This window comes from Poecilia mexicana, unplaced genomic scaffold, assembly GCF_051168715.1.
Source record: "Poecilia mexicana isolate PSO_F unplaced genomic scaffold, ASM5116871v1 scaffold_12, whole genome shotgun sequence".
Lineage (NCBI taxonomy): Eukaryota > Metazoa > Chordata > Actinopteri > Cyprinodontiformes > Poeciliidae > Poecilia > Poecilia mexicana.
The window spans coordinates 16509269-16527436 of NW_028263381.1; the positions used below are offsets into that span (position 1 = coordinate 16509269).

The window sequence follows — 18168 nt, forward strand, 5'->3', positions numbered from 1 at the left end:
ATTTTAAATGGTCAAAAATCTAATACACATAAAGAGAAACTGTAAAAGTTTCTCTTAAAGGCACAGTGCGCAGATGGAAAAGAAAATATTTCCATTGTTTTGTCTTTATGCAGTAGAATGTAACAAGTCTAGCAACAATCTGTGCCTCTCAAGAACGCTTGACCATAAACAGTGACAACTTTTAAAATTATAGGAAACGGTGGAAGGAAAACCACCAAGGAGTACTCTTTAGGAAACCCAAATACTCATTTCTCTCCCAAACACAGGAAAACAATAGACTTAAAAAAAACCACAATTACTGATAAGAGATAAATAGGCACAAAACTGCTGCCATGGTGCACAAGTGTTTCTCCCAGTTCAGCACAAGGAAGTGTTGCAACCTCTTCTCCTGCTTGAGCTCAATAAGGCCATAACCATTGGGATTTCCAATGAGCAGCTGCACACACCTAAAAATGCCACCATATATTTCCCCCCTAATGAATTAGTGGCTTCCTGTTCAGAGCTACAAAGTCATTTAGCATCTTCTCAAGTTTGATTCAGCTTGCTCCCTGTTTGTAGGTACAAATACAGCCAAAGTCAAAGGAATCTCGGTTTGTTATTGTCAGCAGATTATAAATGAGGGAAAAACAATACTACATTCAAACCTGTTTTAATTGCACAATCCTAACCCATAAATCAGGTCGAAACAAAGGCACATACTGATTGTAGGATCATTGTTCTCACTTTATCTACACAAAACCATTGACAAGCAAGCAGGCAAGCAGCAGGGCGACAGGAATTTAGCCTGGCCAGTGTCCAGGCTAACATGAACAAAGGAACAAAGAGGTTGAAGAGTTCCCGATATTTATTGTTCAGCACCTCGTTTCAGACATGGCTGGTGTTAAAGCGCTTTATAAAAAAGAGTTGTTGACGATAAAAGATAACAGAATGAATAGCCATCTTGAAATCTGTTGAAAATATATTTGTTTTACATGCCTTCTTTGCATACTTTATGCAGAGGTTGTGTATTCTGGTCCCTAAGGGCAATCGTCCTCCAAGTTCCAGGGGTTTCCCTAATTGAATTCACCTCAATCAAATCAATACATGGCTAGCAGGTAATGCAAAAACACATGGCAGAATTACACTTCTACTAAGCCCAGCAAACAAACTATCCTTCAGTTGAACTCTCCGAAAATAACTGTAGGATAATAACGGAGGATCATTTTTGTGATGGATGGGGGATGTTGGAAATGTAGTGTTTCTTAAATTTTAATGTGTCAAATTGCAAAGTCAAATTTCTTTTAAGTGACCTTTGACATTTACAGCATTTTTGTAACAACTGAATGTAAGATAGTTACTGATTTTGCTATGAGAAGGAATTATATGCCTGGAAATACATAGCACCTCCACAGCCTCCTTCTATAATGCAGTCCTGAGAGGTTTTAACTTTTGTACACAACATGTTCAGTCTGTCGCTATATATGCAATTGTGGTAGTGGTAAACTCAAAAGACTTGCAGCTGTAATAGCGGCGAGGTGTTTTTAATGTATTGGCTATTTTAATGATTGGCTGAGTACATAAATGCTTATTTTTCACATTTAATTTGCAAAAAAAAAAAAAAAAAATGGAAAAACACCCATTTTCTTCAACATTCCAGTTGTGCACCATGTTGTGTTTGTCGGGCCCTAAAACTCTTCTGGGTCTGTCTATTAAAATTCTGATAAAATACACTTGCGTTCATGGTTGTAATCTGACAAAATGGGGAGAATTTCAAGTCATTCAGCAATTTCAAGTCAAGGCACTGTATGTTCCTGACTAAAAAGATTGCAGGATATTTTGGTGAAACATAAAAAAAAGCCATCTGACTCAAATAATCTTTCCTTAGTCCTGTAGTGCCACATTCTGGTTGTGATTTTTTTTTTTTCTAGAATGCCTTGAATTCTTAAACACCTGACTTTTACTTTTGTACCACCAGCAAAGCGAACTTCTCAGGTTTTAAGTGAAATGTCATTCAGAATCCAATACAGCAATCTTTATATATTTAGTTGTGTTGATAAGGCTGTATGCAGCTTTAAGCGATCTACATTTTTACAACAAAATGGAGAGATGTTGTGACTCACAACATGTAAGGTAGGGCATGTATTCGACATAAAAAATCTGATCTTGCAACAAGACCTTTTGCTATACTGTAAGGCTTGTACTGAAAAAAACAAAACAAAACAAAAAAAACAACATTCAGCTGTTCACCGCTGATTTCAGCAGTGTAATTGGTGATGTTCGTCACACAACATGTCAAAAGAGTGAAATAGGAAGGAGAGAGGGCTGTGTTGAGGACTGTTGTCATGGCAACAGTCATAGGAAAAGTTTATGAAATGAGAAAAGCGGTGATACATCGACATGGCAAATGTCAGAGGAGATGGTTCATAATGGTGTAAGGGTTGTGTTCCATTACACCTGACAGGAGTTGCCGGTTACTTAGTGAGCTGGAGTGCAGACTCAGAGATCTTTGTGTCAGCAGGAAAGGCACATAGAGCTGGAGCATGGAGGACACAGGCAGATGTCGAAGTTGGCAAGAACTGAGGAAGGAAAGACAGCAGCAGCAGTTGGGAGCTCCTCGGTGACAAAGAGACAGAAAGTGGAGGAGGGTGTGTTTTCTTTTTTTTTGTTGTGGCTCAAGATGGTAAAAAGTCTTGATTTTCTGGATCGTCGAGGGAACTTTTTCCCATCTTTTATTTGCAGAATTGCTTTATTTCAACAGCATTAAAAGGTTTTCTCCATTTAGAGGTGGGTGGCGGGTTTTCAATAGTTGTCCAGCTGCATCACTGAAGTGATTATGCTTTATAAATTCTAAAGGATGCTTTCAAAAAAAGTTACCAATGCGCAACACGTATTTTTGCCCAAAACGTAAGACAACACCTCAGGTTCTGCTCAATAAGGACAGAGAAATACCTGCATAAATACCCAGATATTTGGATTCATGTCTCTCAATCTTGAAAGAGGGGACAGAACAATCTCTTTCTGTATTTTATTTCGACAGAACAACATGACTTTTATTTTTACTTTTTCTTAACATGGGAACAGAATTTAATAATTCTTAGGAGATCATTAGAAAAGCAGACCTTTTTTCATGGTACATGAAAGAAAGTATTTTCCAACCCAAAACGGACATTTTCTGTTTTCCAGCTAAGAGTTATGGCCTCAAAATTAAGTTACATTTTTATCTCGATTGCTTCCCATCCAGTGTGAGCCAGGCTCTCACTTTCAACTGTCGGCTACAGTGAAAGTTAACAATGGTGACAACTGATACTAATGAACCATCCACATAAAATAATAATTGGTAGGCTGAGATCTGATTATCAAATCACACAAAAGAGCAAAAATTGCCATCATATTTAATTAATCAGGCAGCCAATTCTCAATAAAAAAAATAAATAAAAAAAGACGCAGTAGAAAAGAATGAACCAGAATAAAAAAGCTGTAAGGGATCACAAATTCATGAATTTCAAAGTTTTAAACGTTTTTCATCCCTATGACAGTTTTTTGGGATACAATTTAGTTGGACGTGAAAGTCTAGATATCAACTCAGACGAAATACTATCGAGCATTATGGGAACATCGAGTTTCACAATCCTTGTTGCGCCCCCTCCAAAAGACGTGTAAATGTTGTAAAAACAGTCTCACACTTAAAAAAAGAGGACATTTTGAAAAGCTGTTAAAATGAGTACATTTATTCAGTGGGGGAGAGGGCACATGAAAAAACAAAAAAACAAACTAAGGAATAAAATTGGGAAATAACATAAAAAACAAATAATTAAAATAATAAAAGATAAAAAAATGAAATTTAAAAATGATCAAAATATTTGTAAGCACAATTAAAATCTAGCTAAAACATGACAGAAAAATGTTAACAGACAATAATAAACATAAGCCATTTAAAACAAATGGGTCTTTCTGAATATATAAAAAAAAATATCTATATTTTACTGATTTCAGCTGACTAGACTTACTAGGAACTGTTAAGTTGTGATCCAGGACTTCTTATTCCCCTTGGAAATAAAGATGACATAACACAGAGACCAATTTCTCTCAGCAGCTTTTCCAAATATTAAACACAAGTGGTCCAAAAGATGCTGGGGACACATTACATGGCTTTGGATCTGGTATTTGAGGTTGTGAGCTTGTAGGTCTTGGATTCACAACCAATGCCAGCTTTCATCAAAAAGAAAATGTTAGCTCTTTGCAGCTAACATGTTTGGCTGGATCATACAAATAAACATTAACAGTGAATAATAAATTTGTTTAATCATTCAAAAATGTCAGTTTAGCTCCATTAACTTTATGTGTAATAATGTCAACTGTTTGGTTTATTTTAATTGGATTACTATTTAGGGTTTTCTTCTTGAATATCTATGTTCTTTTTATCACTAGTTGTAATTTGCTAGTTAAAAGTTTTGCATTATGGCCAGTGAATTTATCTACATAATGTTGTTGTTGGAAATAAAACATAAAAAAAAAAAAAAGAAAAAAAAAGTTTGTTCTCAGTCTCTCCTTTTCACTGGCTATTGGTAACACACACACTTTAGCATTTGGACAGGTTATCAGTTCCAAGTGTGTCCAGAAAAATCCAAACATGTTTTTGACAATGACTGAGGTCGGGTTGGCTCCAGTCTCTATCATATCTTGGGGCTAGAAGGTTTTTATGCCATCTCACCTTGTTGAGTTGGTACAGAGCAGATTTTCCCCGACTAATAACTGAGGGTAAAATCAGGTGAAAAATCTTGTAATGTGTTCCCAGCTTTAGTCCATTTAATCCACACGAAATAGGTTTAATTACATTGCTACTTTAAACTTGCCCATATCCACAACTTGAGCAAAACTGTTTCAAAACAAGGGCAATTAAGTTTATCTTGCCACCATACTCAAAGAGGAAATTGGTAACAGGAGGCAAAAAAGTCTCCAAAGCTTTGGCTTAAAGCTTTTAATACATTTTTACCAGAAGCGTCCATAAATTTGTGGTCTGTTGCACGCGATTGTCTTTTTGTGGTTTTGGTAGGAATCACAGTTTTTCCTCTGCAGAAATTCTAAAATTGTAATGAGATGCCACTCAAATTCAGCAGTAAAGCACTTTTGTATATTCAGAGAGTGTGATCACCGAGAAAAACACAAACATAGAAAATGCGAGGACCAAGAAACATAATTCAATTGATATAAACGTACAAGTCCAGAACTTAACCATGATAAGGGAATTTAATAATACAGTACTAAATTGTCTCCAAGTGTAACAGTATTAGTTATCTACATATTTTCAGATCAGACACACATGGCTCCTCATAAATAAAATGCATGGATCTGACTTTTGGAGACTAATCAAAACTAAAACCAAATCAAACAGCACTTTACAAAATGTTACCATACATACAGTAACTCTAAATCAAACTCTGTATTTATATACAGTACAAAATGCTTTAGACTGTTGATCCATAGGCTCTACAACTGCCAACTCATAGCAAAGGACCAACAATAACTGTAGAAAATAAGAGAAAAATATATTCTGAAATAATATTACCACATTTAGAACAGTAAAACGTGTTTTAAAGAAAAAACAAGAAGTAAAATCAAAAGAGAAATATCGAGCTTGGTAGAAGACAAAAAAACATACATTTAAGCAACAATACAATTTTCACTTTTGAGCCTTTTAACTATGCTGCTTTGTGGAAATTCAAGTCTTGAAAATTGTTGCTTGACCATGTCTGAGAACCGTCATAGAATCAAAAGTAGCAGAGTCATCTACTCAGTTTTCAACGTGAGGTCTTCAGTTAAACTACAGCCATCAGATTGGTTTTTCACTCTTTCATATATATATATTTTTTCCATTCTCTCCCTCCTTATGATGAAGGCATTCAGGTGAGTTTCTCTTTTAGTTCCAACGGAAACACCCAGAACCTCTTATGCTGTGTTCTTAATTGCATTCTCATTAAGCTTTTCCATGTAGTTCCTAAGATCCTTTGAGTCTCCAAGCTCAATGTCTGGACAAACCCATTTTATATCACTGGTCTGCACCAGTGGCAACGGGCTAAGCACTGGACATCCATTGCTAGACTTTACATTAGAGAAAGTGGAGAACTTCACTCTCTTCCTCTTGGTGGTCGGTGAGTTAAGTGATTCATTCCTCAGATCTCTTCCACTTGAGCTACTTCCGCCGCCATCTGTAATACTGCGCTGGATACCTCCATTTAAAAGCTGACTACCTTCCTCCAAGGTACCAGTCAATTCTTCATGCTGCTGTTGCTGCAGACAAAGCCCCTCTTCTTGGCCAAGCCAAACCCAGTCATGGGCATGGGGCATAGTCTCCGTGGCCTCTAGAGATAGGTGTTTACTTCGGTACTTATATGTATAAGAGATGCAGTTGATGAGAAAAACGAGGATGGCCAAGCAGAAGACTCCCAGCAGTGCATACATGCCGATCTCCAGGTCTGTCAGGCCGCGTCGTGATGGCAATAAGTCATCATCGGTACTGCGACTCCGAGGCAGCTCTGGGTATTCAGAAAAGTCATTTAAGTTTCTGTTTCCACTGTCTGATGATAAGCGACCCCCGTTAGGTCTCACTGGGACTTGGCCTCTAATGGTGGTGGCTGCACGGTTTATTAACCCAGTGTCCATGTCGGAGATGGATCCACCATAATACGGAGGATCCGGACGTGTCCTTTTGTCTCCCGGCTGCCTGTAATGCTCCTCTGACTGACCAAACCTAACCTGTACATTCACCATTCCTGTGGCTAAAGCAGAGCGTCGTTTGGACTTCTGGCACACTTCCGATGGACTCATCTCAACACGCACAAGCAAACCTTGGCCTTCACCCTTGGCAGCAACGAGAGGCCACTTCCACTTCGCGCTCTGCTGCACAACTACCACCTGTTCATTCAGAGATGTGGCTGCAAGGATAAAATGGGCAGGGTTGTAGTTGTCCAGAGGAGTCATAGATCCATCACTGAACTGAAGCCAGGCACTGATGAGGGATTCCTGTGAAAACAAACATGCAACGTAGCACATTTAAATTGGTGCGACACCAGTACCCTGGAAATTAGCAACAAAAACACAAATAGAAATCTACAGATTTCCTTCAAATGAGGACCAAAATAAACCAGAGGCACAAGGGAAGCAGTAGTGGGTTTTAATTATGGTAAAAAGGCTGAACAACTCTCATGGGTCATGGCTGTTCCCTAAATTTCAAACAACATGAAGAAAACTTTAATATATGAGAAATATTCTAAGAGAAAATAAACCAGCACTACTAACTCTGTGCCAGCCGTGAACTAGTTATAAAAATATAATTCACAAAATCTATTTTTTATAAGAGGCAATACAAGGACCTAATACGTTTAACACTAATGGCACATCGTGACAAATTAAAGGAACATGGATAGAATCTTACCTGCGTCAGTGACTCTATGACTTCCTGTGTGCTTGCAGTAGCAACAATGGCTCTGTTGCTTCCAGGGCTCAGTTGCAGGGACAAAGAGAGTCCAGAAACCAACTGCACACCAAGCTCTGTCACACTCACTTTATCATCCACCACCCTGATGGTCCTCTCGGCCAGGACTGACGACGTCAGAGGGGACAGAACCTATAGCAGGCAAAATAAAGGTTTTTAAAACTCATTTCTTCTTTTTTCTAGTAGTTCTTAAGCCAACAATTTCACAAACATTTTTTTTACTGTTGTACTGCAGATAAATAATAATAACCCCACCCCCACAAATTTTGAAGAGATATATATATATATATATGTATAGTATATATATATATTTTTTCTAACAAATTAGATATGTTTTATAGAAGGTAGCAATGCTTACAGACTTGTTACATATGGAAAAACCTCACTATGCTGTTTGTGCACAATTATTAGGGAAAATGGTATTTTGACCATGTTATTATTTTTAGGTGTATTTTTCACCACAAACTGGATACACTTGAAAGTTTAATGGATTTAAGCATACCAGGTGATCTGTATAATGAGGAAGTGTGTGTCCTACTGATGTCAACACCCTATATCAAGGTGTGAATAATTATTAGTCAACTTCTTTCCTTTAGGCAAAAAATAGGCTAAAAAAAGAGATTTAACTGACTCTGAAGAGACAAAAAGTGTCTTAGTGAGATGCAGGACTCTTGAAATTGCTAAGATATTGGGGCATGATGGTACAGAACCATCATGCAAAATGCCAACAAGGTCACAAGAAACGTGTTGAGAAAAAGCTGCCAAGAATTTGAGAAGAATCAAGAGTGAGCAGCTCATTACTGTCCAGTTCTGTCATATTCCATAACTACAACCTGCCTGGTTTACGTAGAAGTACACAATGTTTAGAGTTGGCCAAGGTAAGGAAAGCTGAAACCTGACCAACAAGACAGACAGACAGACTGAAGAAATATCTGAAGACAGATTTTTCAAAGGTTTTCTGGACCAATAAAGCGAGAGTGACTTTTGACAGACTAGATGGATGGGTCCACGGCCGGATGGCATGGTCCCCTTCCTGACCTGAACCCAGTTGAGAACTTGTGGTATGAGGAAACTGACAGAAGGGTTTTCCCATAAGTCTTTCACTGTTATTGAAAAAAAGAGGGTGGGTGTATGGGTCACTGATTCTTTCTGCTTTTTATGTCAGAAATATTTATTGGAAAATTCCGAGTTGTTCGTAATTTTCAATCGGACGAAAATGAAAAAAAAAAAAAAAAGATCCTACATGTTCTTCCTTGAACATTCATATTTGAGGTTCATTAACATTTTAGGTTAACCAAAAGTACTAAGAGAAAATAAACATAAGACCTCTTCAGTCATTGCACACACAGTGCACATTAGGCTCCGATAAAAAAAAAAAGCACACACTTGTGAAAAGATGCAAAAGAACAAAAAAAATCCCCCAAGCCCACAACAAAACTGCTTTCTAATCCACACCTTCGGAAGGAATGCCCCAACTTTCAGAGTAGCCAGAGGTGTAAGCATGTAAATGGCTGTGATATTGTTTTGAGATGAGAATCTCTTCCATCCGCTCCAATTAGGGCTCCAGTATTTCCTGCAGCCTCCCCCACAGAGCTGCATTTACCAGCCATAATGAACTGTCAGCACCGATCACCGCCTCATTTGTCCAGACCCAATATCCCGTTTCCCTCCTTTTGTATTTTTCCTTTTTTGTTTCTCACACGGTCAAAGTGAACGGATGAATACCCTTGAATTGTCAAAAGCAAACAGTGTGGTCTCAGAACCGCATATGCATTTTGAAATGCCTAAGCAATTGGTTATGATTTGTGGGGAGACAAAAGCTGTGTGAGAAATACATATGATGAGACAGACAAAATCTAAAAGCGCAACAAGCAAATAACATGTTCCGCTTTTGTTTTCATTCATTATTGACTGATTCTTTAGCAAAAGAATAATCTGACACCCCAATGTTATGAATCTTATTATCAGAACTTGCAATTTTATGTTTTTACATATAATGCTACTCCTATGAGGTATATGAAATATAAACTCATGTTAATTTGTTGTTATCTAGACGTTAGAGGCATACTTGAACCCTTAAAGTGGCTCTTTAACCACTGTGTAAGAGAATAAAAGGGTGCGTAATGTACCTATTAAAAGACACAACACTCCATCTTTCAACCCTAATAGAAAAGACTTATAATCTATAAAAACGTCTGACACCTCAGAGAGAGCTCTGCTGATGCTGTGTTTCTCCTTCAAAAAGATCATCTTCTCTTCCACCTAACGTCTGAGTACCAGCTAGCAGCTGTCCAGACTCTCCAGTGCTTATATCCCGACATGTCGAGGCTCTTCTTCAAGATTCTGTAATGGTACTTCTTGTCCTTAATACCAGAGCCATGTCTCGCCTCCATCCCATCACAGAAACTGTGGATTCTGCCTTTCACCTACATTCCATAATTGTGAAATTTCCCCACAAGGCTTTCAGGTGTGTCAAGACCCTTCCTCTAAAATCAGTTTTCAAGTTTACAGATTTATTCATTCTGTCCCCAGAGAGCAATTAAAGAGCCTTCCCAGCCTCACCCTTTCCTATTCAGACCTGTAAAATTCATGTCTTATAACATTTCTGTATAGATCGAGGAAGCTCCACTATGCAAAACCCCATGAAAATCCTTTTTCAGACCTAGATCTAGGCATGAGCAACCAACAATATAATAAGGAACCTATTATTACCCAAACCACGCGTGTCTGACTCACACACTGACGTCTGCAAAGGTTATCAGCACAATACGTTTTGCATGAAAGTGTCCCATCCGTAACCTGTCAAACAGTCCTTAAATGGATTCATTCTTCCTTTTTGCAACAGAATAAAACTTTCAGCAGAGTAAAATATTGATAACATTAAAGATTCAGTGCACAGGATCATCAGTTTAAAAGTCAAACTGCATTTGAAACCGTGAATCTTTATTGAATCAAAAAATATACAAATGTGTTCTTTTACTTAGAGTGTTTAAAGAGTTTGAGGTAATGTAACACACACACACCACACACACACATTCATATATCTATGAATGCAAATAGAAACATAAGAACATGGATTTTTTAGAAACCAGGAAATCCCCTGGAGCAGAGGTGGAATTTTATGGCCTGTGTTTCAGCGATGTATTCCTCTTGTTGTGTTGTCTTGTAAATGTCAAGCCGGCGTTGATTTATGGTGTGAGAGTGACGTCTGAAGTCTCCTGAGCAAGACCTTGATTGTATCATTAAATAAATAGAACTGTGATTGTTTGTGAATCTTTGGTGTGTGTGTGCGTGTGGTGTGTGTGTTTTAGAGAGAGAGAGAGAGAGAGAGAGTGTGTGTGTGTGTGTGCACTGAGCTACGTGGTAAAAAAAAAAACCTGATAGAATGAGACATGGCGCAGGTGTAAACTTGATAGGTTTAAGTGTTTATGCCTCACTGGAACCAATCTGGCTGTTTTTCAGGCTTGCTCCTTTTTCAGCATCAAATTTGTTATTTACTTCATGGAGTTAATGGCTTTATTTTATGATTTTTGTCACTAAAACAATTGTATTGTATAACTCTTATTAGTGTCTTTACTCATCTGGTTTTATTTTTGTCATTTTGCTTATTGCCCTTTGGTTGGATTTTTCTTTCTGCTACATGTATGTGTGTGTAAATATATATATATATATATATATATATATATATATATATATATATATATATATATATATATATATATATATAGTTGTTTGCCATCTTTCTCTTTGTCTGAGTTTAGCTTCATATCCCTGGTTCACACCTGATTTTGGTTAAATCCCCCACACTCATTTTGAGCTGAATATATATATAGATATATATGTGTATGGGGGCGACTGTGGCTCTGTGGGTAAAGTAGTCGTCTTGCAATCGGAAGGTTGCCAGTTCGATTTCAGCTTCCTCCTGCCACATGTTGATGTGCCCCTGGGCAAGGCACTTGTATAAATGTGTGTGCTTGTGAGTGGAGATGGGTGAATGTGACTCTAGTGTAAAGCGCTTTGAGTGGTCAAAAATGATTGGATAAAGCGCTATATAAGTTCAGTCCATTTATACATGTATATATACACTTACACACATATATGTATATAGTGTTCACCTCCACCCTTAGATTTTTTTCTTTATTGTCACACTTAAATGTTTCAGATCATCAGATTTGAATATCAAACAAAGCAAGTACAAGTTGCAGTTTTAAATTATGATGATGACATTTATTTAAGTTTGTAAGCTAATCAAACAAATATACTCTTGTGAAACAGTCATTTCTCTTTTTGTAAAAGAGATCTCAAAATTGCAACATATTATGATCAAACTATAAATAACTGCTAAATAGATTCTGTGTGATCAAGGCTAATCTTTTTATTTTAACTAGTCATGGAAAAAAGTAATACCTGTTTGAACTGTATGTTTTCATACAGTAAATTAGTACATAACATAAATCTATATTTAGATAAAGACTTGCTCAACGTTGCTCTAATTGCATTGCTACAAACTTTTACATGTAACATTTTACCTGAGTTGTAAAGCTCAAGTTTTTAGCAACGTCCTTCAGCACTGACCCTGAGGTAGATTTACTGAGGCATCCGTTCCAAGAAGGACTGGGAAATGTCTTAAATCATTTCTACATGTGAATTATCTGTCTCTCTGTAGAATGATGGATTTATGGTTTGTTAATCCATCTACAATTAATGGACAATGATTGCTTTCCTAAGGCAACTAGGGATGTGTGTCCACTTTGATATTGTGTTACTCACCTGCACTCACAAGACCAGCAAAATGCCCAAACTGCTGTCTCTATAGAAGCGCTTTCATTTATGAATCATTTAATGAAGGCCATTTGATTAGCAGTGCCTGAGTGCTACTTGTTCTACAAAAATTGTAAGAAACAGGAAAACATACTTATTTCTTCATAACAGCTTGTCCATTTTGTTTTAACTTCAGAAAAGCACTTAATGACAGTGTACAATTTGTCTTTAACATCGGAGAATAAATTAAAATTATGTTGAATTCTGGTGCAAACTAGATCGCATCTTATAACCTTTTTTAATCACATGTGCAATATTTTATAATTGAAAGAAGATGCACTTTCACATTCTAAAAAAGGTAAAATGCTTCCCCTTTCCACCTGTTTACAAACTCTTTTGCTTAAGCTGCTGTTCCTGGTGCTGTTCTTTTAGGATTTGATAGACCAGGGACATTCAAACTACGACTAATCAGTGGCAAAAAATAAGTAAATTGAATGGAATCAGCAGATAATAAGAGAAACCTTCTTAAATTAAACTATGTGGTTAAATAAGCAACTATCCTCTGCAAAAATGAAGCATACAAAGAAGGTTTTATGCCAAAAATTCACTTCTGAACAAATTTCTGTTCTTTCAAATTAAAATCTATCATATTTAGAACATGCAAACACTCCATAATATTCCCTTTAGGGTTGTTTTCCAAATGCTGATGAATAAATAGCCATGCATTTTAGACACTATACTTCCAACTCCAACATATAACTCAGCTAAAGTCACAGGCTTGCTCACCTTCAACTTCTATCACAGCCATATAAGATTTTTCACGAGTCCTTATATAACAAGTTTCTGATAATCAGAACACTTGTTATTGCGTTCAGGCAGAATAAACGCGATCTTTAACAATCTCTGCTATTCGGGACAATGTTCATGTTGGAGACAGCCTCCAACACAGCAGTAAAGAGCAGAAGCCTGTAAAACACTGACATGAACGTCACATCTTACATCTCATTCCTGTCTAAACCTCAAGGTGACTGTTTTTCATAACAGAAGTGTCACTGATAGTTTTGGAAAGTGGTGGCAATAAAGTGATGGAAACTGTTGTTTCCGTTGTTGTGCATGTATGCGAGTGTACCAGTGTTTTCAAAGAACAAGGTTGGAAAACACAGCACTAAAGTTGGTGTGTTTATTTTAAGATATACAGTTCAAACATAAAAAGAGTTTACAGGGTCAAAGATTTAAAGTTCTTTATAGTAGCAAAGAGACCTAAAGGACAAAATAATTCAGATTGAGGATGACTATGGGACAGCTATATTATTTTCTTTTTACACCAGCTACTGCATTATTAAGGGTGAAAAGTTTCAGGTTGGTGTTGAGAAGTAAAAATGTTAAGGTCATGCTGTAAAACTCCTTGTTTTACAGAAAAAAAAATCATTTATTGATGCCGAAAAATAAAATATGGAGACTTTTGATAACATTTTTGATGAGAATCCATTTCCGCAACGAATTAACAGCGAGGACAAATAGTCGACGGTGGAACAAGCATGCATGCCACCCAAAAAATAAAATGATAAAAACACAACACACAGACATACTGATCAAATCCTATCAAGTGTTACGTTTTAAGGGTGTGGAGTATAGAAATTTTATGTATATTTGTTCTCACTAATAATTTAAATTGTGTAGCACATGAATTTCTCAGAGCAGAAGGTGTCTAACTGCATTTAATCATGCAAGAATATGCATTGAACACACAAAAGCTTGGAAGTTAAAAGTGATCTAAACTTGGTAAAGTGGCCTTTGTATCCCATAGTATCACTAATGGTAATTAGTGATTATAGTGAATAGACACAAGCCTACATATTGGAGACCAAATGATGGGAGGCTGGCAGATTTTTTTCAAAATCTTAAAGACTTGGTCTCCTACTATAAATAAATACATCTGAAATGCAAAGCAAAAACTTTATGCATTATGCCCGTCTTGACAACAGAGTGTGGAGTACAGGGGAATTTCATAGGGAAATTCAGAGCGGAGAGAAGGTTTACACAGCGCATTTATTCATTGTAATTGGTGATCATGACTTAAAAATGTTGAAATGTTTCATCTAATCTCTTTATCTCAGATTGCCACATCAGAAACTCTGCTTTGCATCAAATGACTCTTTGTGCATCAAACAAATTGTTGCTCCAGTAGTCCCTGGTTATTGCTCTGCTCTGCAGGTTCTCCAGAGTGGCAGATATGAAGTTTGTCGACAATTATTGCAAACATCTTACTATGCTTGTGAAAACACAGTATTATTCCTAGTTTTCCCATTAGCATTGCCAAAATAAATATCATCTTGTTCTTGTTTAGCAAAGCTCATGTATTGTCTTACAAGCTGGATCATCCGCAAAAAAAAAAATAAATAAATAAAAACTCAACACGAAACTATTACTCACACTACCTGCAGTTTGGTGGTTCCAGAACTCAGTCCAATTAGCACTTGACTCTCCAGGAGCTCGGCGATCGTCGGGTCCTGCACCCTGAGAGACTCCTTGACAAGCTGCGTGACATCCACATGCCAGTCTGTACCCAGCAGGAAGTTTTGCTGACCCGGTCTGCCCTCTTCCATGGCTCCTCTAAAGTCCCCTGCATCTGTAACAAACTGTGTGAGGACATGCAGAGAGGTGCTCTGGTACTGGGTTACACACACATTCTCTGTCCTCTCTTCTTGTCCATAGGCACCATCGTTGTCATCGGTGACTCGCTCGTATCTATGTGGCAAAATAAGAGACATGGATTTGATATTTTTAGTTAATTAGTTAAGCAGATGAATGTTAGACACCATTAATGTATTTCAAGTCGATTCTGAGTTATAAAGCATAGTAGCAGAGGATTTGCATACCTAAAGATGTCTTTCTTAAAAGCTGATCGACTGGATGCTTGCAAATCATGTTTTTCTGCATGCTTGCCTGGCTTTTCAAAAACTACTCTGGCAGAGTTTTTTTTTTTTTTTTTTTTAAATCTATTAAAATCAACTTGCAGAGGAAAACTCCTGCCTAGCTTGCTTTTTCATTTTCTTTAAAAGGGCAACTGATATTGCTCAGTATGTCTGCCATTTATTTGGCCCTCGGCAAATGCTTTGCAGATACAGCCATCTCGGAAAGCATGTGTTGTAGCAAATTAAGATTCCTCTACTGAAAGCATTTTCACAACCTACGGTTGGATTTTGGAACAGATTTAAGGTACACCTTACATCTGATGCAAGATAAATTATCCCTTTTCAGGAGGTAGGTTAGGAAAATAAAAATGCTTAAAATGACTAGAGGGCACATATTTTGCGCACAAATCTCCATTTGGTTGAGTTGTGTATGTAGTATTGTTTCACTGCTAATGTCAACATCAAACATTATTTGAGCCATTAAAAATATCAGCCATTTCTGCTTTGTCGTCAGTCTTAAGCATTTTAGAATAATTAACTCATTTTAATTTCAAACATAGAGAAGCTTTCAAATGCCAATTTCATTCATTAAGGATAACAGAGTATCCAAACAAACCTGGCTCAATATGAACAATTAATCCCCCCACTTCTTAAATGATTAACTGTGATTATTCCTGATCTAACTGTAATTAACCCTACTCAATTACTGATAAACACAGAGAACATTAAAATCACTCTAAAGGCAACTCATCATGCCCCAATGTAAAGAAACTACACATGTAAAACAAAATCATTCCTGCTTTTTTAAGGGTTGGTGAAACACAGTTTTGTCCTCCTGGACTTGCCGTAGAACTAACAACATTTGAGAAAAGAAACATCCTCAGTCTAGTGGGAAGCCGCGAGGTTGAACAGTCACCTTTTAAAGGACAATAACTTTTCACATAGGGTCAAGTTGTTTAAAAATAACATTTTGTGTTACATCAGGTTATTTTTGCCAGTTCTCAACATTTCTTTGTTGCGCTGAGATTTTTATACGTTAGAAATCTGTAAGGGGTCTGAACATTTTTCACACTCCGTATTCTAACTTTCTTTCAAACAACTTTATCTGTGATCTAATGTTTTTGTTGTTTTCCACAGTGTCGGTGTCATTTAGTCCTCAATTTTCAGACATGACTCTCAGATTTTACCCAAAATCTGCTTAATTTCTTCACTTCTCCTTGTTCACTTCCATCCTGCGCCTTTTATTCTCTATGCTCCAAGCTTTTCTTGCTTCCATGCTGGTCAGGTGGCCAGGGGGAATGACCGTGACAGTTTCTATTAGGTTTAATGAGGCATGGCTTGTCAGGCAGAAAACGTGCTGACAGGTTAACATGTTGTGGCCCAGTGGCTTGGCTTACTTCCTAACCTGTCTTTACCGCATCCCCCTCCCCCTTCCCTTCACTTGAGTTGAGGGGACAGCAGTCCACATAGAGGTGACATTAGGGGCTGACAGCAGAAACATGGGGGTCAGGGCCTGTTTTTAACACTGAGTGACACATCAGCCAATGTATTAGACTTTAATGAGGGGCCTTTTTAACTTAATGGGTGAGCTTTCTCTTGCCTGGATCGGACAGACAATGTTGGTAATTTTATTGTTACTCTCTCAGTTACTTGTCTTATATACATTCTTTCAATTACAAAAACTATACATTCTTCATGTAGCTGTGAGACCCCTCAGATTGTATGATTTTTTTTAAAAAAGGACCTCAATTATATCTGTAAATGTTTCCATTTGTTAGAGTAGTATAAAGCATATTTTCTCTTCAATGCTGCGCTCTAGATTTGGCAATATTTAGTGATCTTTGCAGATGGTTTTAATATATGCTTAGCTTGCTCAAAATTCAATCAATATAAACAACAACAACCAGACCGAAATATTGGCTTATATGAGCTCACTTCTGAAAATGAACATCAGCATTGTTGCTTACTGGCTGATGAGCAAGAAAATGCTGCATTACAAAACTGCTTAACTCGGCATAAACAGTCACTGGAAAAATGTCATTCATACTAAAGGTTTACATATAAAGACAAAATATATAATGAAAACAAAACATTATCTGGTCCTTACAAACATCTAAAATGAAGTAAATTTAACCTTTTGTGTACCAACACACATACCAGACCCCACATTGCCATTATTTATGAAACACAAGAAAGAAAATACATCCCATGACCCACCAGTGTCCAGAAAAGACTCTTGAGGTGGTTGTATTCTGTGGGATATAAACCTCTCATTAAGCCCGGTGCTCTCAACAACATGGCTTTGATTCATTGGGGTTTGCAGAAATTCATTCATGCACAGCTCTAATAGTCAGTCAGACTGAGGTCTGAGCTTTGACAGTTCCAATGAAACACTCGTTTCGTTTTTAGCCTGTCTGTTGATATTTATTGTGTTCAGAATCACAACTTTTTAAACCCGAGTCATTCAAGTCCTGTTATTTTAGTGGAAAAGAGTCATTCTCCAGGCATCCCTTTTAAGTAATCTTTATCCTGCGATGAACTTTCACATTTTACAAGAGTTATGTAAGGTCTGCAATGTAGCTCTTGGGTATTGTGCAATCTCTGAGAACACTGCATGACAAACTAAGCTGCTTGGATGTCTATTCCTGGGAAAACTTCCGTAAATGTTTGTGAATAAACTTTCAAATGGTACTTGGGATTACTGATGTTGTTTTACAATGACAATTTACTGTATAAACCTTTATTCTCCAGAACATTGCCAAATGCCTATTTATTTATTTATTTATTTTCCAAACAGAGGTTGTGGTTATATTGAAGTTTAAACCACGGCAGTGTTTCAAAAACATTATAAAAGTAAAGTAATATTTCTCCTCATGCGTTTGTCTATGCAAAAATACTTAACAGTGAAGCAATCACCACTTCAACAGCCACATATTTTAAAACCAAGTGTATGACCTCACTTCAAAAATGTTTCCCTTTGATTTCTAGTTACTGTAAGTATACCTGGAAAGAAGTTGGTGC

At 37.1% G+C, this 18168-nt stretch overlaps 1 protein-coding gene and 1 pseudogene across 1 annotated transcript in view; both read right to left on the reverse strand.

Moving 5' to 3' along the window:
* Nucleotides 1-1036: 1036 nt before the first annotated feature.
* LOC148156011 (transmembrane protein 132C pseudogene) lies at nucleotides 1037-7015 on the reverse strand (annotated as a pseudogene).
* Nucleotides 7016-7358: 343 nt separating this feature from the next.
* Nucleotides 7359-18168, reverse strand: part of LOC106925078 (transmembrane protein 132C-like) — a 91274-nt gene continuing 80464 nt past the window's right edge. The window contains exons 6-8 of the mRNA XM_088011353.1: nucleotides 14671-14980; nucleotides 7412-7603; nucleotides 7359-7364 (exon numbers count right to left, since the gene is read on the reverse strand). Of these exons, the coding sequence (XP_087867479.1) occupies nucleotides 7359-7364; nucleotides 7412-7603; nucleotides 14671-14980 (508 nt within the window). The remainder of the gene's footprint in view (nucleotides 7365-7411; nucleotides 7604-14670; nucleotides 14981-18168) is intronic.